Below are 21051 nucleotides of genomic sequence, written 5' to 3'. Positions count from 1 at the left end.
ACTCTGTGCCGGTCAAACCGGGTCGAGTATTCCGGGACGGAGGGAGTAATAGTAACAAGTTTATAAATAGAAAGATTCTTTATGTAACAAATATTTTGGAACACTATTAAAGGAATACGTAACAAACATTTTGAAATGGATGGAGTAGCTATCAGGTGTGGCGTCAAAAAAAACTATTCTCATAACTTTGAAGCTAATCTAAGGGAAAAAAAAACAAAAAACAAATAGCATTTCACACAATTGAGCTGCTTCAGTAAAAATGATGGTGAAATTACATTTATCAAATTAAACAGAACATTATATTCGGTTTCCTCTCTGAAAGATGCAATCAAAGTCAACAAATTTATCATAGATTGCTACTGACCACTCGTACACGGGGCAAACAAATCATCCAGAACACATGTTGGTAGAAGTATGATATAAATGGCAGATTCAAGCCTGATCCTGACCCGCTATAGACCCTATTAGCTTTTGCCTATGACCCTGACCGACCCTAACCCGCCCCTGACCCGCATGTATTTTTACATGACCCGCAAATGACCCGTCCCGCAAATAACCCGCCCTGACCCGCCCCGACCTGCCCAATAACCAGGCCTAGTGTGGATACTCCTAGCTCCACCTTCTCGGATTGCCGCCGTATAACCTCAATTAAGGGATGCGATTGATTGAATGAAAAACGAACTCAGGCCATCGATTGAAGGTGAGGATGTTGATCGACGGTGATGATTGATTGTGTGATTGAATTAGATAATGGATGTTGTTGATCGACGATGATGATGAGCGGTGGACGGTGACGATGATGGTTAGTGATGATGATGATTGATGGCTGATGAATTGAGAACCAGAGGAGAGGAGCAAAGATTGACAAGGAGGTGAAGCAGCGAAGAAAAGTTAAAAAGAGGGGTCTGACTTATTCAAAGAGGACAATGAAAAAAACATGGGGGCCTGATTTCATTACGGGGGGGTGGGGTGTTTACTTCTCTTTCTTTTTCTTTTTCTTTTTTTTCCTTTTTCTTTTCTTCTTTTATTTCTTTCCTTTTATTTGACCCTTTGTTTGTTTATAAGCATATGCAAATTATTTTAGGTAGCATATATTTTAGGTGAATGATTTGAGTGAGAATATTTTCTATTATTAATTGCATATCCTCACTTCCCATGTTAGGTGTACGATTTGTGGAAATCAAATTCTGCAGTTTAAAATCATTTTGGGTATTTGGTACAACTTAGTTTCAAAAAAAGGTGTATATTGTGCAATAAGTTTATAAATATGAGTATTCTGTGAATTATAAATACGACTTAACGGAGGACTAACGGAATGTCGGTTTGGGGTATCTGGTGCAAACTTGGGAAAAAAATAGGGGTATATTATGTGATTCAAAAGACGCGAGGGTATTTGGTGCGTTTTTGAAAACCTCATGAGCATTTCATGAAAAAACCATATTATCTATTTCATGTACTTTATTCCACTTTTTTATTCAACTCAATCATCACTTGTACTTTGTTCTACTTTTCCATGTACTGTATTCCATTTTTTTTAAAACCCGTGTTTTTTTATCAAACAAAACTATGAATATAGAATGAAGGGAGTAGATATAGATGGTTTAAAAAATAAGGACTCTATCATTGTAAAAAAAAATTACGGAGTATCAATTACGAAAGATTTTTGAGCTTCAACAAAAAGTGAAGCTCTAAATGTATTATCTAGTTGTTTTTTTGTTTCTTCGATAAGGTGCGTAATAATCTAGTTAAAGTGTGCAATTCTCCCTCAAATTTTCTTCTCATGTTACGTACTCTGTTTTGGCAAGTACTTGTGAATTTGACACCCGGGGACAATATACTACGGAGTACTTAATAATAATTGCATTTTCACAAAAAGTAAAATTTATATGATTTGTATTTAATCAAAACTTTAGAGTAGCAAGCAATATATAGCAACCACTAATCAGCTAATCCCGTCTACGTAAGATACTTGTTCCCTTGCTATTTGTAGCTCTCTCTACGTGCAAAGAAGGAAAAAAAAACTCATCGGCTAATCTATCTTAGCTTATAAATATATAGTGCACAAACCCTTGAATATTCAACTACACACCATTTCTATTTATAAAATGGCAGCTATTCTATTATTTTTTACAATCATCTCCATTTACCCACTTAACCCGAAACCCTTATTTTCCGAGACATCGCCTCCCTATATTAGTCAAAACCGCTATCGAACCAACGGCTTAACGTCAATAATATCATGCAAAGTGGGAGGAAATGATGATTCCCATAGCCCTAAAAGAACCAACAGTATCAATGATGAAAACAGTTTTATGTTGAATAGAAGAAACATTCTAGTCGGGTTAGGAAGCTTATGTGGAGGTACTACCACTACATTTCCTAGTGGGTCTAACACCCTGTTTGCAGCCCCTGTTTCCATTGATTTTTCTAGTTGTGACTCCACAGACGATACTGCTGGTCACCAGTGCTGCCCTCCAACGCCAAGAAACATAGTCGATTTTAAGCCTGACAGCAACCAAGTGTTAAGGCTTCGTCCTGCTGCTCATTTAGTGAATGACGAATACTTGGACAAGTATTCAAAGGCTATAAACATGATGAAGAACCTCCCTGAAGATGACCCGCGTAACTTCTTTCAACAAGCCAATATCCATTGTGCATTTTGTGAGGGAGGACATTATCATCAACTAGGGTTTCCAAATTTGGATTTTCTTGTACACCATTCTTGGTTATTTTTCCCTTTCCATAGGTGCTTTCTCTACTTCTATGAAAGGATTTTGGGTAAATTAATTGATGACCCATCTTTCGCTTTGCCTTTTTGGAATTGGGATCACCCTGATGGCATGTATATGCCCTCTATGTACACCAATCCAAGTTCTTCCTTGTATGACCCACTTCGTCATCATTCTCACCTACCCCCGACCTTAATTGATCTTTCCTATGACGGGATCGATAACAACGATGACCTTACCCCAAAACAGTTGATAGCCTCAAATCTAGCCATTATGCACCGCCAAATGGTGTCGAATTCCAAGAATCCAACATCCTTTTTCGGTCAGGCTTATCGAGCAGGTGACGAGCAACCAAAAGGATCAGGGACAATTGAGATAATGCCGCATAATACAGTCCATAGATGGACAGGTGATCCAACTCAACCAAATAGAGAGGATATGGGCACCTTATATGCTGCAGCTCGGGACCCAATTTTCTTTGCCCACCATGCCAACGTGGACAGGATGTGGACGATATGGAAAACGCTAGGGGGTAAGAGGAAGGACATTCAAGATCCAGATTGGCTAAATGTTTCATTTCTTTTCTACGACGAAAATGCCCAACCAGTACGCATTAGAATTCGAGATTGCTTGGATAACAAGAAACTCGGGTATGTATACCAAGATGTTGATATTCCATGGATTAATCAAAAACCTAATAATGCATCTAAGTTTAGGCCTTCCACAACATCAAGGATTACGTTTCCTACAAGGTTAGACTCCACTATACGAACACGAGTGGTGAGGCAACAAACGTCGAGGACCAAGAAGCAGAAAGAAGATGAAGAAGAGGTGCTAACGATTAACGTAGAGCTGTTGCGGGTGGATATGTTTATCAAATTTGATGTATACATAAATGAAGAAGATGATTATCCTAGGAAGATGAGCCGTTTGAACACCGAGTATGCAGGAAGTTTTGTGAGCTTGCCGGACTCACACAGACAGCGTAAAACTACTAAAAAGACTAGCTTCATGCTGGGGCTTACAGATTTGCTTCAAGATCTAGGAGTAGATGGCGACGATAGCATCATGGTGGTTATGGTTCCAATAGCAGGATCAGAGTCACTTATCCTCACCGATGTCAAGATTGAGTTCATTTCTTGATTTATGCTACTTTTATGTTCTATATCTCGTTACCATGTACTTGTAATATTCCCAAAAAATGTACAGTTGTAGGTAAAAGATTGAGTTCATATCTTGATGTTGAGAGCCACAAACTTTAAATTTTTAATTACTATTATTACATTACTTATATTAGAATTTTATATAATATTGACAATGATTATCATCCTTTACATATATAGGTAAAGAGAAGCTATATATATATATATATATGTAACATGTTTATTTCTTTATTGTAATACATAGAAAAATGAAGAAGAAAAAGGGGAGAAATTAAGAGAGAAAGAAAAGGAGATATTAAGGAGAATAAAGTTTTATATTTGAAAGACATATATATTTACGAGAGAAATATATTTTTTTGTTATCCTGGATTGTAACCCATATTTGTTTCTCCTTTGTATAATGCTTATTTGAGTTAGCAATTCGTAAATTGTATAACTCCTACATTTGGTATCAGAGCGAGGTAATTTTTTTTCAAAATGTCTACTAACTTTGTTCAGCCACAAGTACCCCAATTATCCAAAGACCAATATGAACATTGGTGTATTAAAATGAAAGCATTATTTGGTTCCCAAGATTTATGGGAAGTTGTAAGCGACGGTTTTGAAGAACCGACACAAGAGGAAAAAGCCTCATATATTAAATCGTCATGTGCTTCCCTTCAAGTGCGGCTCATTTATTAAATTGGCAGCACTTGATAGCACAAAAAAATAAAGAAAAAATACATATTTACAAGTGCGGGCCCCTTTTAAAAAATTGGCAGCACTTGAGTTCAAGTGCGGGGTTAAAACTCAAGTGCGGGCTCATTTTACAACGAGCAACACAAAATATATTTCTAAGTTTTTTTACCAAATACTTTCATCTCCCGCCTCTCCTCCTCCTTCTCTGGTTACTGCTTATGCCTCAAACATTTTCTCATTTTCTCGCTGCTCTCTCCTTCTCCATCCCTTCCCCTCTCTGGTTTCTATGCTCCTTCCCCTCTCTGGATTTCTGGGTGCGAAATTCAAAATTCACAGCACACACCGCACGACTAGCCGCGTCCGTTGCTGTTCCCCACCGTCGCGTCGACGCTACTGTTCCCCCACCGCCGCGTCGCCGCTGTTGTTCGCCCACCACCGAATTCATCCTCTTCCTGCCGTCGCCGAAGCACACACACGTAGCTCCTCCTTATCGCTTATAGGTTTGTAATTTAAAACCTAATTGTTGAAAATATTCCCTATGTTAATTTTATTGTTTTTAATTTTTGAATAACATTGTTGCTATTTCTTCGTTAATTGTTCCATTGGTTTCTGAATACATTTCATTATTTGTTAATTTGTTCAATTGGTTTCTGAATACAGAGAAAGGTATTTCTAATTTTTATTTTATCCTCCTCTTTGATGGTAGAGTTGGAAGGACAACCAAGAGAAGTTTGAAATTACTTTCTGGAAAATTCAAGACCAATCTTATATTGTCCATGGTTGATAGAAAAGGTTTGGAAACCCGAAAGTTCGGAAGGTGGTTGATCGATGTGTACCGGATCATCTCGTGGAATATATACTTAGAGTTGCATCCTGATGTTTTAGATTCCATCCTTTCAAAGGCTTTGAATGCGCTAAAGGTAAACTTTGATATTTTCTTGATGTTGTTCAGTGCGCAAAGCTAAGCTGACTGTATTACTGAACTGCAAGTTTCTCCTGTTTTTTCATTTCAGGCGGCTCTGGCTGCCAAAAGGGCTAGGGAGCTAGTGAGACAGAAGAGTGTCCTAAGGTCATCTTCTCTTCCTGGAAAACTTTCTGATTGCTCTGCCACAAATCCTGAGGAAGCAGGTACATATAGTATCTTTTCTCATTTAGTTATTGCAATCTTTTCTGTGAGTGGGAAGTGATCCACTAGGTTTCCGATGCGTCAAATTTTTCCTGTTCTTGGATGTGATTAGCAACTTCCTTACAAGGACCAGCCTTTTTGAGTTTGGGGAGAAAAGAGGGAAACCCTACCTGCAAGGAAACTTTAACCGAAAGGCTAGAAAATGAGTGTCAAAACCAGATTTACTGGTTGATCTTTATTGTAAACTCGGTAAACTAGGTCAAACTGCATCAAATTAAGTCAAACTTCTCTCCAGTCTTTGTTTGTTCCCTTTCTTTAACGTCGTTGATCAATCAGCAACCTGGACATTCTTTCCTTGTAATGTTGATTTGTGCTAGGGCCCTTTTCACTATCCATCTTATGTAATAGGAAATTGTATGTTATTTGGCATTTTGCGCCAATATCTATTCACCCCCCTGTTGCTCAATATTTAACAAGTATTTCCCCATGGCTTTCTCAAAAAATTCCTTTAAAATATGTCTCTTAGGTTTGATAGTAAAGCTGGATTCTGTCGTGGTCGACTAGTCGTTTTTGAAGAAGTCAAACTGCAGTAGAAAACTCAGAACAAAGTATATACTGGAGAAAACAATATGCGAAAGATGTGTAGTTTTATCTCACTAGGTCTTCACAGGTGAAAGTATGTCCCAAGTGTTATGTGTTTAAAGCCTTAGTGAAGAATTGCTCCTACCTGGTTGGATTAACCTGCTAAGTATTTCATAGGTGTTCGGATGCATATTCAGATACAATGTTGGGTTACGCCAACAACATACGCACAGTTGATGGTGGTACACACATCGATGGCTTCAAGGCTTCATTGACAAGAACTCTGAATAGTTTGGCAAAGAAATCAAAGGCTAACAAGGTGCATTGCTTTCTTCACAGATTCTTCACTTTTGAGCTTTTCTTTAAAAATAAGTCTAACTTTTGATCGTCGGTCTTGTTTTACATTTATTTACCTTCTCGAGAGGGCTGAAATAGTAATCAGATATAATTCTTATAATATAAGAACACAATTATGCTTTCAAGACAATGATACATTCCTGAATGAGTATTTGAAACATAAAATTAATTGTATTAAACATGGAAAGACTTTAAAATACTCATTTAAGTTCATTAGATGAAAGTTGGGATAATCAATTAGCCATTTTAGTCAAAATGTGACCGATAATGAACTAACGAGGCTTAAATGTGTATAACTTCACCAAAATGGGTGAGAATGTGTCTTTGAAACTTAAAACTAAGTGTATCAAACATGGAAAAACTTTAAAATACTCATATAAGTTCATTAGTTGAAAGTTGGGACCGAAATTAGCCATTTTAATCAAAATGTGGCCGATAATGATCAAACGAGTCTTAAATCTGCATAACTTCACCAAAATGGTTAAGAAATAGTATTTGAAACATAAAACTAAGTGTATTAAACATGGAAAGACTTTAAAATACTCATTTAAGTTCATTAGTTGAAAGTTGGGACCGAAATTAGCCATTTTAGTCAAAATGTGACCGATAATGAACTGACGACGCTTAAATGTGCATAACTTCACCAAAATGGGTGAGAAATAGTATTTGAAACATAAAACTAAGTGTATTAAACATGGAAAGACTTTAAAATACTCATTTAAGTTCATTAGTTGAAAGTTGGGACCGAAATTAGCCATTTTAGTCAAAATGTGACCGATAATGAACTAACGAGGCTTAAATGTGCATAACTTCACCAAAATGGGTGAGAATGAGTGTTTGAAATATAAAAATAATTGTATTAAACATGGAAAGACTTTAAATTACTCATATAAGTTCATTAGTTGAAAGTTGGGACTGAAATTAGTCATTTTAGTCAAAATGTGGCCGATAATGATCAAACGAGTCTTAAATGTGCATAACTTCACCAAAATGGGTAAGAATTAGTATTTGAAATATAAAAATAAGTGTATCAAATATGGAAATACTTTAAAATACTTATTTAAGTTCATTAGTTGAAAGTTGGGATCGAAATTAGCCATTTTAGTTAAAATGTGACCGATAATGAACTAACGAGGTTTAAATGTGCATAACTTCACCAAAATGGGTGAGAATGCGTCTTTGAAACATAAAACTAAGTGTATTAAACATGGGAAGACTTTAAAATACTCTTATAAGTTCATTATTTGAAAGTTGGGACTGAAATTAGCCATTTTAGTCCGATAATGATCAAACGAGTCTTAAATGTGCATAACTTCACCAAAATGGGTGAGAATTAGTATTCGAAACATAAAACTAAGTTTATTAAACATGGAAGGACTTTAAAATATTTTTTTAAGGTCATTAGATGAAAGTTGGGACAGAAATTAACCAATCTTATTATTATACGGTTCATTATTTCTTTGTTATGAACAAATTAAGTCTTAATTTATTGTACGATTCAATATTTATTATATAACTAAAGTGTATATATATATTTTGATGGTCGATCTTTTTAAGGTTTTCAATAATCCGAGGGAGCGGCTTTTCACCTTTGAGGAGATAGATGAAGTTCGAGAAATGTTCGCAAACTTCATTACCAGTGACTGTCTTTGATATTTTCTTGTACTGAATCTTAAATTATGGATGCTAGTTTTCATATGATTGTAATGTAATCGACTTTTATATTTACAATTATATACTATTTAATTTAATTATCTATATAATTGGATACTTTTTAAATGACGTATGGAGGTTAATTAGTGGCGTGGTCCAATTGTAATATGTAGCAGGGAAATCGGTTATATAACAAATCTAGGTCAAGTGCGGCTCATTTATAGGCCAAGTGCGGCTTATTTATATATCAAGTGCGGCTCATTTTTATGCTTGTGCTGCCCATTTCTATGTCAAGTGCGGGCTCATTTTCAAATTTGGCAGCACCAAATATGTCAAGTGCGGGCTCATTTTCAATATTGGCAGCACCAAATATGTCAAGTGCGGGCTCATTTTCAAAATTGGCAGCACCAAATATATCAAGTGCGGGCTCATATTCTAAAATTGGCAGCACAAAATATGTCAAGCGCGGGCCATTTTCCAAATTGGCAGCACTTGAGAAACATCAAGTGCGGGCAGGCCATGTGCTGCACATGTAAAAGCCCGCACTAAACCCATTAAAATGAGCCCGCACTTGAGGTTTTTTCCTCTAGTGGTAGGTAAAAGATTGAGTTCATATCTTGATGTTGAGAGCCACAAACTTTAAATTTTTAATTACTATTATTACATTACTTATATTAGAATTATATATAATATTGACAATGATTATCATCCTTTATATATATGGGTAAAGAGAAGCTATATATATATATATATATATATATATATATATATATATATATGTGTGTGTAACATGTTTATTTCTTTATTGTAATACGTAGAAAAATGAAGAAGAAAAAGGGGAGAAATTAAGAGAGAAAGAAAAGGAGATATTAAGTAGAATAAAGTTTTATATTTGAAAGACATATATATTAACGAGAGAAATATATTTTTTGTTATCCTGGATTGTAACCCATATTTGTTTCTCCTTTGTATAATGCTTTATTGGAGTTAGCAATTCGTAAATTGTATAACTCCTACATTTGGTATCGGAGCGAGGTAATATTTTTTCAAAATGTCTACTAACTTTGTTCAGCCACAAGTACCCCAATTATCCAAAGACCAATATGAACATTGGTGTATTAAAATGAAAGCATTATTTGGTTACCCAGATTTATGGGAAGTTGTAAGCGACGGTTTTGAAGAACCGACAAATGAGGAAAAAGCCTCATATATCCAAGAAAAGAAAAATGAATTAAAAGAAATTCAGAAAAAAGATCAAAGGGTATTGTTTTTTACATACGTCGGGTTAGATCGAGAAACATTTATCAAAATTTCAAATGCAACTACAAGAAAACAAGCATGGGATACTCTTTTTATATTATTCAGTAGTCGAGCGTGTCCGAAAAATTTGGGTACAAGCTTTACGAGGTGATTTTGAGGAAACCAAAATGACCGATAATGAGTCAATCTCAGATTATTTTTCTCGTTTGCTTACAAATGTTAACCAACAGAAGTAGAATGGTGAAATGATTGAAGATCACAAAGTCATTGAGAAAGTACTTCGATCATGCAATAAGAAATTTAATCATGTATTATTGATAGGGTATTTTTCCGTCGTTGAATAGAACAACACCTCACCAAACAAAATTTATAAAACACCTAAACTACCGGCTATATTGACTATAGCGGCAAGTATAGGGATCGTCCCATAGGAATGGATATGTTTGACTATTCAATATATGCGTTCACAAGCTAGTTCTAATAAGAATTTGAGTTTTTGAATTAAACTAATCAAAGCTAGAAAAGCAAACAAATAAAGAAATTCTAGAGGATTCGGGAATCGGCAATGGGAATCGAATCAAAGAAATAACAAGGTCAATACATTCATGAATATGCAACGACATAGCAAATAGGGGAATGAAAACTAATGACGTGCTCGCCACCTCTCGGATGGAGCACGCGAAGCAACCTAGCCTATGGAAAGCTTTCGCATAATCCTAAACTAGATTAGCTTGCATATAATAGGAACTATCATTCACTTGCACAAATTAGGCTCACAATGTCTTGCCAAACCTAATCATACATTCCAATCTAATCCAATCAAATAGCATTCGCGACTACTACTTAATTAGTCATGGAAATCCTATCACTAAATCACATTTAATCACAACATCAATCATGAATTTTCCCTAAAATTCCCCAAATTCAATGCCAAAGCTTCATCCCTAACCTCTAGACTAAACTACTCAACTAGCATGATTAACATCAACATTAAACTAATATTAATCCTAATCATGAAACTAATTGAATTAATGAAGCTAATTGGATCAACAAAAATCAGAAAATTCAAACCACAAAAATTGGGGACAAATCAATGAAATTCAACATAACAAACTAATCCTAGAATTCAAGCATGAAATCAAAGCATAAACGAAATTAATAAAGCAATTAAAGAATTAAAGAACAAATAAAAAAGAAATGAAGATTTATACCTTGAATTGAAGAATTAGCATCAAACTTGAAGCACAGAAATGAAGAACAAAACTCAAGAGAAATAGAAAAGAAATATGAAAATTAAAGATTGAATTGAATTTAGAATCAAGAATTTGAGGCTAAGAATCCTTAATCCTAATCTCTAATCAAAGCCCTAAACTAATTCTAGAGAGAGAATTCTAAGCTAAGCCTAAGAAAATAGAAAATCACGTAATTAAAGCCTAATGAAAAAATGCTGTGATTTAATCATTTATAGTAGCAGCCCCGCATTCCAATTCGGTCGCACAAAGGGTGTTGTGTGGTCGCACAAATTCTGTGCGGTCGAACAAAGAAGCTCATTCGGTCGCACATCAAAATGGGACATTCTGTTTGTAAATTGCAATCTTGTTCGACCGCACAGGCTAGGCCATTCGATCGCACACAGCCTGTTCGATCGCACAGGAAAGCACTCGATCGCACAGACTGCTGCGAGCTTTGCTGCGCCCACAGCTGCGTGTTCTGCTGTGCGATTGCTGCGTGCTTTTCTTCTGGTGTTGCTGTTGTGTTCTTGTGGGTCTGTGCTGCGTTGTATTGATGTGTCGTGTTTGCTGCAATGCTTGGATGTTGATGTGGTGAACAATAGCTCAAAGTGTGCACAGCAACAGCAGCTATGTTGTCTGTTTGTACGTGTGCAAAGGCTGCTGTTGTGGCTTCTTGTTGTGCGCTGCTCTTCTGCTTGCTTGAGTGCTGTTGTGGCTGCATTGCTCTGAGGTAGCTCGAATGTTGCTGGCTGCACATAGAGCTAGGGCTTGCTACGTCGCTGCACAAAGAACATCGTCGTTGCACTCAATCAAACAAAGAATAGCCAACTTATTCAAATCGCCTAGCACACTTATTAAATCGCGTAGCATTTTATTAATTCGTATCGCATGTTTGCAAATCGTAAAATCATATTAAAACATCGTCAAGCATAATGGCACAATATTAAACGCGTTAATACTCAAAACGACCCTTGCGCAAAGAGAATGCGCACAAAAGGCATATTTAGAGCAAAAACGACTAAAATATACGGAAGACGTGAAAATATTACGATTAATGCAAAAATGCGATAAACGAACTAAAAAAAATAAAACTAAGCGAAAATAATAATAAAATGCTAATAAAATGAACTAAAATCCTAAGCTAAGAGCGACATAAACTCTCCCAAGCTAACCCTTTGCTCGTCCTCAAGCAAAGCTAGAATGAGAAACGGGTAGGAGAATGAGCTTAATTATTCAAAATCAAAATTACGAAAATAAGAACTACAAGAATGCACACTAACTCACTTTCGTAGGAATCACGGTTGCATTTAAGCGCATGCAACAAGCTCTTTCAACCCCACAATCGCTCATGAGGGCGAGTGGGATCTTGCAAGGGTTTCCGAAGAGAAACACCCATAACTCTTCCAAAAATTTGAATCAAGGCAAGAACTAAAAATGAAAAACAAACAAGAAAAAGAAAGAAAAGAAAAGAAAAAGAAAAGAAAGAAAGGAAAAGAACGAAGAAAAGAAATAAAAATGAAACTACAAAACTCAAGACAAGGGCCTTTATTATGGAACGAGCACAAAAGAATCCTAATATTACTAACTAAATAGACGAATGCACGCTAACCAATGTCCTAGATCGAGTGAAAGATTCAAATGCCAAGCAAAGTGAACTAAGGGCAAGTACTAATCAATTCCCCTTCAACCGAGCATACCACGTCAAATCTCTAGATCCTATCCACCCTTGAGAATTACGTCTCGAGACACCGCGAAGGTGCCGGAGAAATCAAGATTAGGCTACCCGACATCTTAGCATGACAATCCCATTCCATAAACTTGACCAAATCCTCCCTCCACCGACAATGACTCAACTCAAAAGGGTCAAGAGGACTTTTTAGGATGAAACGTAGGCTAGGGGGTAAGGTGCGGAATAAATTTGGTAATTTGGTGCTCATACCTAAAGTGAAGCGCAATCATAGAACTCAACTCAAGCAATCGAACCAAAAACAAACTCATACCACTTATTTGGGGTACCCCCAAGCTTATTCAACAACTATTCTAAACTACAACTCTTTTTGCACTTTTCTTGATTTGATTTTCTCTTTTTTTGTGTTTCAAATGAACTTTTCTCTTGCTTTGTTTTTCTCTATTTTTGGCCTTTTCAAAATTTTACTTTCGCTTATTTATTCACTATATACAAGATACTTCCCAAACTTTGCCATTCATACCAATAACAATCATTCCTCAACTTTGCATATTCATTCAAAACCTCAAGCATCATAACACAAAGCTTCACTATCACTTCTAAGGGTCAAAATAAAACAAAGGCTATTAGGCTTGTAATGTGCTCATAAGAAATGAAGGGGCAAGGCTCAAATGGCTAGCAAGGGGGCAAATGCAAACAAAAATATATGAGAAAAATAGAAAATAAAGTTCTAAACTAAAAAGAAAAATAGTCACCGAAAGAAATGCCTCTATCGTCCCCTAAAGTAGTTCGGTCGCGGTCTCGGGAAGGAAATAGTCAAACTCGGGAGATAAGAAAGTCAATGCTAAGGATCCATGCCACTCAATAAATGAATATGTGTTTGGGCTAATTTGAACATGATCCTCACATGGGAGCAAATACCACTCTCTTCGGTTTCAAGTCACTAGAGAGATCGACACCATCTTACCACAAGCCAAGGGTTCAAGACGCATGCTACCCAAAGTTCAACCAACTTTCTTTACACCTAAATCCTAGACTCGGCCCAAGACATTGAAAACCGTGCAAACATCTACCAATTAGGAATAAAAGCATTCTAGTCCACAAGTTCCAATTTTATTTGCCCAAATCAAGAATAATGCCTAAAAAGCTAGAAAAGCTTGCCTTGACAAAGATCGAAAAGGAAAAAGAAAGAAAAGAAATGAAAAAGGAAACCAAGGAAAAGAAAGAAAGAAAAATAAAGAAAATATTTACAAAATCAATGAAACTAATCAAGAAATATGCACAAAATCCAAAATATTCACAAAATCAAGCAATCCATCACACGGAGATCAAAGTAGCAAACAATAGAATCTCCCCCCAAGCTCGAATTAAGCCATGTCCTTAAGCCCTAAAACGAAACTAGGAGGGGCACAACTACCCATCCAACCAATGCCCCGCAATAAAAATTCCCAATCCAAAGAATGCGTGTGAGTTAGAAGGATATTACCGGAAATGTCGTGGGAGCTAGTCCCGCAAAGAACCGTAATAATGAACGAACTCACCAAGAAGAATGGTCGGACATGGCAAAGATGGATGAAAAGATTTCCACATCAAGAAAGCTTGAGCCACAAAAAACTTCAAAAATCAAGAAAAATTAGTATACATGGGCCAAATGGCCAACACCCACGGGTTACCTCCGGAGAAGCGCTCTTTTTACGTCATTAGCTTGACGCCTCTTACCTCTAGTAAGTACCCCGACAACGATCGCAATAGTTTGTCATATAGAATGGCAAACATATCCAATAGTAACAAGTAGGCAAGAGTCAAATGAGATGCAAGCACAAAGTAAAGCGCAACTCTATGCCTACAAGGGGTAGGGAACCAAAAATAAGAAAAATCAAAATGAAAAACAAAAGAAATACTCCCTTCTTTTTGCTCCTTTGGTAAAGGAGAATCATTAGGATCAATAGAGGAAAAGGAATCCTCAAGCGGTGGGAGTCTTGACAAAAAGGGAAAAGAAATGGGAAATGAAGGATAAATGTTGAGTTTCTTCTTTCGGAAAGGGGAATGAGGGAAGGGAGTGGGAACAAAAGATTCACAAACAACTTCACTCACATCACATAAAGCACAAGAAATCTCAACATAAACCTTCATTCACTTTAAAATCTTTTTGGTTGGCACATTCACTCTTTTCCTCAATTTGAATCGATTTAAGCACTTCAAGGCAAAATGGAGCAAATACATTTTCATCACCATCATCGAGGCATGCACTCAAAGAGGAACGAGTAGGAACAAACTCTCCAATACTTAACTCCTCAATGTCATGCATCATAGGTGGCAATGTAGCCTCAAACTCATCTCTTCTCCATGAAAATTCCTTAATAGATTCTTGCAATAGGTTAGAAATTCCCAAAAAGCCTTTTACAACTTGTTGGGACATGACTTCAAATGAACGCAAACAAGAATCTATTCTTTGCTCTTCTTGAATTTCAAGATACTTCATGGAGAGAAGCCTCTCAAACAATGATTTTGGAAATTCAAATTCCAAAGCGCTTAGGAAATTGTCATGGAGAGAGAGAAGATCATAAAGCGGAATCGACTCATCATTTTGAGAAACAAGAGAATTTGCCCTTTTTTTTGGTTTTCAAAAAAAAGAAAATGAAAAATGAACTAGTCTAGAGAACTAGAATGAAAAATCAAACAATGATGCCATTCCCCGGCAACGGCGCCATTTTGATAGGGTGTTTTTCCGTCGTTGAATAGAATAACACCTCACCAAACAAAATTTATAAAACACCTAAACTACCGGCTATATTGACTATAGCGGCAAGTATAGGGATCGTCCCATAGGAATGGATATGTTTGACTATTCAATCTATGCGTTCACAAGCTAGTTCGAACAAGAATTTGAGTTTTTGAATTAAAGTAATCAAAGCTAGAAAAGCAAACAAATAAACAAATTCTAGAGGATTCGGGAATCGGCAATGGGAATCGAGGGAAAGAAATAACAAGGTCAAGACATTCATGAATATGCAACGACATAGCAAATAGGGGAATGAAAACTAATGACATTCTCGCCACCTCTCGGATGGAGCACGTGAAGCAACCTAGCCTATGGAAAGCTTTCGCATAATCCTAAACTAGATTAGCTTGCATATAATAGGAACTATCACTCACTTGCACAAATTAGGCTCACAATGTCTTGCCAAACCTAATCATACACACTACAAGAAAAAAGAGTTTTCGTGGTGTTTATTTTGGCCTTTAGTAGCGAATATATTCGCTACGAAAACATTCCCCAACAATTAGCTATTCGAGGCGATAGCCACTGTTGCTGTAGCCTTTAGTATCGATTATTACATTCAATGGGGTAGGCCAAAACAATCGATACGAAATACTATGTATAATAGTATCGATTATTGTAGCGATTATAATCGCTATAATTCCCTAATTTCACATACCAAATACATTAGCTGTAGCGGCAAAAAATCGATGTTGTTGGTAGGTATAGTAGCGAATGCAATAAACGCTATTAGATACCTATCGTATCGATTATAATCACTACTATAGGTTACTTATTGTTGCAAATTTAAGTGATACTAGTAATTTCGTAATTGATACATTTGCTAAGATAACAATCCGAATTGACAGTCTATAGCGACAATTGTAATCTCTATAAAATAGATCATACTATAATTTAATTTTACAATGGTTTGTCAAAAGTTGCTGCTATCAAGAATATTGACAATTATAATTATACATGAATATAAATTTAAAATCCTTGATAATTATAAGATAAAAATAATATTACGGAGTATAAATAAATCACTCTTATAGAGTAAGTCATAAGTCATTACATAGGTGATATGATGTCTAATAGTCTTAAAAACATAACAAAATGTTGTCTAATACTATGCAGATGAAAAGATAAATAACTAATTAACTATTACAATGTAACAACGAAACAACTAATATAATATAAGTAGATAACGTCACGTGCTTCCCCGAATAAGTTTGACTTCACCGTTTGCAAATAAAGAGTTATCTGCAAGTTAAAAGAATGTACGATAATTAATATCACTAGTAAGGAAATATTCTCTACAATTAATACACGACAACATACAATAAGGTACCTGACACAGATGGATAACAGAAAATACAAGGTACTAGACAATACACCAATGTTCAGGAATCTACAAGTAATGAAACACTACACCAGTAAAAAGCGCATCCCATTTTGCAGAAACTAATCCTACAAATATAAATAATTCATGTCCTACTTTACCTTCTTATTTTCTATGTGACGAAATGTCCCTTCATGTAACCTAGAAAAATACGTAGTAAAATTAATTGGGGATAGAATTTGACAAACACATGTTAGACATATAGTTAATTACTACATAAAATGAATATTTCTATAATCTCTTGGACAGGAGGCTAGTCAGTTATCTGAACCTGCTTTTGACTTGGAGATCTCCACGATTTAGCTTTAACTAATTTGCTGAGTTTACTGGCAGAAGACATAACACTTTTGGACCTATGCTTCATGGATGGTAGTGGATTAACGAGACGCAAATGTCTTTGAGCAAAACCAAGGAAGGAATCGACAAGCTTTGACTTTAACAGATAATGCGCTCCTCCCATCATAGTTGTCTTCTCCGTCATCACTTTCTTCTGACCCAATATCTTGACCAGTGTAAGGTACAATAATGCATATATTTTGGTTAGGTGGAGGTGTCTTAGCCTTGAGAACTAATGCTTTAACCTCCTTAGATTGCTCAACAGCTACAGGTTGTTTCCTAGATGAATACTGAGATGACTCTAGGGTCTGCCTTAGTTGCAGGTAAGAAACGGTTCATCATAAAATCCCGAGCTCTTGGATGATTGGATCTGTCGGGAGGTTGTCAGAAAATTTGGTCTCAGGGCGATCTGATGCAATCAAACCACTGACACTACAGTTAATAGAATACGATCCTAGCTGAGACAAGGTTTCACTTGCATCAGAAAATGTAGCATCATCGTCTTCTGACTCAGAACTTTCTAACATTTCAGTCACCTTTTTAAAATTGTCCCATATTACCATACCATCATTTGAGGAGTAAAACTTGGCACTTGAGGTTTTAAGCTCCCCTGAGAATCTATTATAGGGGCGAAGGGTATTAAGCTCCCCTGAAAATTTATGAAATGCAGTAGCTTCAACATTATTGTCGGGAATCCAGATACTTAGGCCGTCCAAGCTAGCAAGCTATAATGTCTAGGTGCTCTTTTTTTAGTCAGATTCACATATTATAACAAAGCCTAAAAAATAAGTACATTGTCTCGATGATGCAAGAGTAACTAAACCAGTCAAAAACACAACCAGAGAGTAATAATGAGGTACCAACACAATTACACAGGACACCAGGGTTTCAAAGATTATGGTCTTACAGGAATAGGAGCAAGGTTAGTGAGACATCGAGCAACACCATCTAGTTTAGAGTATTCTTCTGTTAACACAAGAACTATCACCCTATCATCATCCGTATTAGGCTGACTACTCCATGAAGTTGAGCTAGAACACTCACTGTGGAATTCATTTGTCACCACTGGATGATTGACTTCTTCTATTATCAGCACAAATTATACTAGTTGTATTCTATATTTAAGCATTTGCTGAACTTTAGATCTTAAAAAATTTAAATATAGTCTGAAGCAACATGAACCTACTCCTAAGCTTCTATAGCCTTGCATTGAAGCCAAATTAAAGGCAAACAACTATAGTCCCTTTTAACTAGTATTACTGCATACGTTCATATCCTCATTTTGTTCCTCGAAGTTTCTAATGTTGTTACTCCTATAACATGATAAATATTTTTCTTCTAAAAATAAAAGCAGCATCTAGTAATCTCACATCAAAATATAGAACAACTTAAATTAAAACAAGAGTTGAAACTAGTTTAATACCTTAAATTTCTACCTCATACAACCTCCAATAAGAACTAAAGAATCTCTATAAGCTTGGCCATCATGGAAACTATAAAGACATCAATCACCCATGCCAAGAATACCAGAGAAAAGAACGTTTAAGAAAAGAAAACACCATGATAGATGATCGCTCCTACTTCAGTACGCATACTGCAGCATGCCCAAAATGCTAAAGGCCCTAGATTATAGCTCAGAAAAACAAATTAAGATTTTCTTGATCCTAAACTCAATTATTCTTAAATATCAACAACTTTAATGAAGAAACCGTGGAGTAACAAGGAGTTGTCTATAGCTCAATTGAGAAAAGTTAGTAGCAAAGCAAAGTATTCTGAGTAGCTACTAGGAGAATATCCAGAATCCCAAACTAAAACTGATACTGCCTACTTCGATGCATGTTGCCATGCCTGATGGGTAGCAGACTCGAAGCCTAACTCAGAACCAAGTTCTGAGCCTAAACTTGCAGAACCTGTTGAATTCGGTCATAGCAAATGTCAAGTCAGGCAACCAGCCCCCATACCAACTATAATACTCCTTAGATCACAGTTATGTAGAAACAATACACAAATTGAAAGAGTGCACACCTCAAGATTCATAAAGGACTATCCAACACCTACTATTTCTGCAAATAAATAAAATACAAAGATTTAATCATAAAGGACTATCCAACACATAATTTGTACTGATGAATTTGATACCTACTGCAAATAAAATGTAACCTCTTTTATTCTGATTTACCCCGTACTTCCATAGCCTACTAATCCAACAACACAAAGGGAAAAGTACAATTCTAAATAATATATAAACTGAATTTTTTTTCTATTATCTCTACTGAAAAGGATATAAAAAATCAGATATCAAATAAACCCAATGAAGGTGAGACATTGACCATTAAGAGTGAAACAACTTCAAGACGTAAATAATCAAGGTATTGAGCAAAATGTAATAGTAAATAAAGACTAAATGTACCAAATATAAAGACATTTAATCCATAATTTACATAATATCAAGCAAATTTATCTACAAACAATCATAGATGAGTAATTGAAAGAGTACAACAAGAATGAACTTTGAAAACAAATCAAATTGAAGGAAATTCCGAAGATGTATAAGAAATTGATAATTAACTACCGAAATAATCCTGCATATGCATAAGAAATTGAAATCTTATGAATTCATATCCATTTGAAAACAAAAACAAGAAGAAAAAAATCAATCCAAAGGTACTAGCGAATTGTGAATACTAAAAAATTAACAATCTATCTAGAAAAAAGCTTACACAAAATCAAAGCAAGAAAAATCGAATTTCCTTAGAAGAAATTCGCAGAAATAATAGTGATTAAAGGAAATTCGTACCTTTACTAACGACTTGTGAGATTCCGTTTACGAGCAAAAGTTGGTCGTTGGCTTCTTCCAGCGAAATCAAAGAAGAACCCGAACTCATTTCAGCGAGAGGGCGAAGAAAGGGGAAAGCGGCAAGTTGTGAAATTCATTTCAGCGAGGAATTTTTCAAGTGAAATGAGTTAAAGTAGTAGGGGCGGATAGTTTTCGGGATTTTGTATCGATTATTAAGTGGGTTAATATGTCAATTGACAAATGTCACCTTTTCCTGTATCTTTTCATGTAAGTTGTAGGCTTATAGAAGCGATTTTGAAATGGCTACAAAATAAGTGATACGAAAACCCTTTTTTCTTGTAGTGACATTCCAATCTAATCCAATCAAATAGAATTCGCGACTACTACTCAATTAGTCATGGAAATCCTATCACTAAATCACATTTAATCACAACATCAATCATGAATTTTCCCTAAAATTCCCCAAATTCAATGCCAAAGCTTCATCCCTAACCTCTAGACTAAACTACTCAACTAGCTTGATTAACATCAACATTAAACTAATATTAATCCTAATCATGAAACTAATTTAATTAATGAAGCTAATTGGATCAACAAAATCAGAAAATTCAAACCACAAAAATTGGGGAAAAATCAATCCAATTCAAAATAAAGAACTAATCCTAGAATTCAAGCATGAAATCAAAGCATAAACGAAATTAATAAAGAAATTAAAGAATTAAAGAACAAATCAAAAAGAAATGAAGAATTATACCTTGAATTGAAGAATTAGCATCAAACTTGAAGCACAAAAATGAAGAACAAAACTCAAGAGAAATAGAAAAGAAATCTGAAAATTAAAGATTGAATTGAATTTAGAATCAAGAATTTGAGGCTAAGAATCCTTAATCCTAATCTCTAATTAAAGCCCTAAACTAATTCTAGAGAGAGAATTCTAAGCTAAGCCTAAGAAAATAGAAAATCACGTAATTAAAGCCTAATAAAATAATGATGTGATTTAATCTTTTATAGTAGCAGCCCCGCATTCCAATTCGGTAGCACAATGGGTGTTGTGTGGTCGCACAAATTCTGTGCGGTCGAACAAAGAAGCTCATTCGGTCGCACATGAAAAATGGGACATTCTGTTTGTAAATTGCAATCTTGTTCGACCGCACAGGCTAGGCCATTCGATCGCACACAGCCTGTTCGATCGTACAGGAAAGCACTCGATCACACAGACTGCTGCGAGCTTTGCTGCGCCCACAGCTGCGTGTTCTGCTGTGCGATTGCTGCGTGCTTTGCTTCTGGT

General features: G+C 35.8%; 1 protein-coding gene across 2 annotated transcripts; it reads left to right on the top strand.

The window, feature by feature from the left end:
• The first annotated feature begins 2006 nt into the window (after nt 1-2006).
• On the top strand, nt 2007-8411 carry LOC110804604 (polyphenol oxidase I, chloroplastic-like). Of its 2 annotated transcripts, XM_056827688.1 has the most exons (6): nt 2007-5070; nt 5277-5490; nt 5584-5698; nt 6223-6372; nt 6456-6597; nt 8193-8411. In XM_056827688.1, the coding sequence occupies exon 1, from the start codon at nt 2106-2108 to the stop codon at nt 3870-3872; it is 1767 nt and encodes a 588-aa protein (XP_056683666.1). In that variant the 5' UTR covers nt 2007-2105; the 3' UTR covers nt 3873-5070; nt 5277-5490; nt 5584-5698; nt 6223-6372; nt 6456-6597; nt 8193-8411. The 2 variants fall into 2 exon arrangements, with proteins under 2 accessions (XP_056683666.1, XP_021865904.2); XM_022010212.2 differs by lacking the exon at nt 6223-6372.
• The last annotated feature ends 12640 nt before the right edge of the window (nt 8412-21051 follow it).

Source organism: Spinacia oleracea, chromosome 4 (genome assembly GCF_020520425.1).
Source record: "Spinacia oleracea cultivar Varoflay chromosome 4, BTI_SOV_V1, whole genome shotgun sequence".
Taxonomy (NCBI): Eukaryota; Viridiplantae; Streptophyta; class Magnoliopsida; order Caryophyllales; family Amaranthaceae; genus Spinacia; species Spinacia oleracea.
This window is presented reverse-complemented; position numbering and strand designations above follow the sequence as displayed.

Excerpts from the sequence above, each read along its gene's own strand:
- LOC110804604 (XM_022010212.2), top strand. The coding sequence starts at position 2,106 with ATGGCAGCTATTCTATTATTTTTTACAATCATCTCCATTTACCCACTT.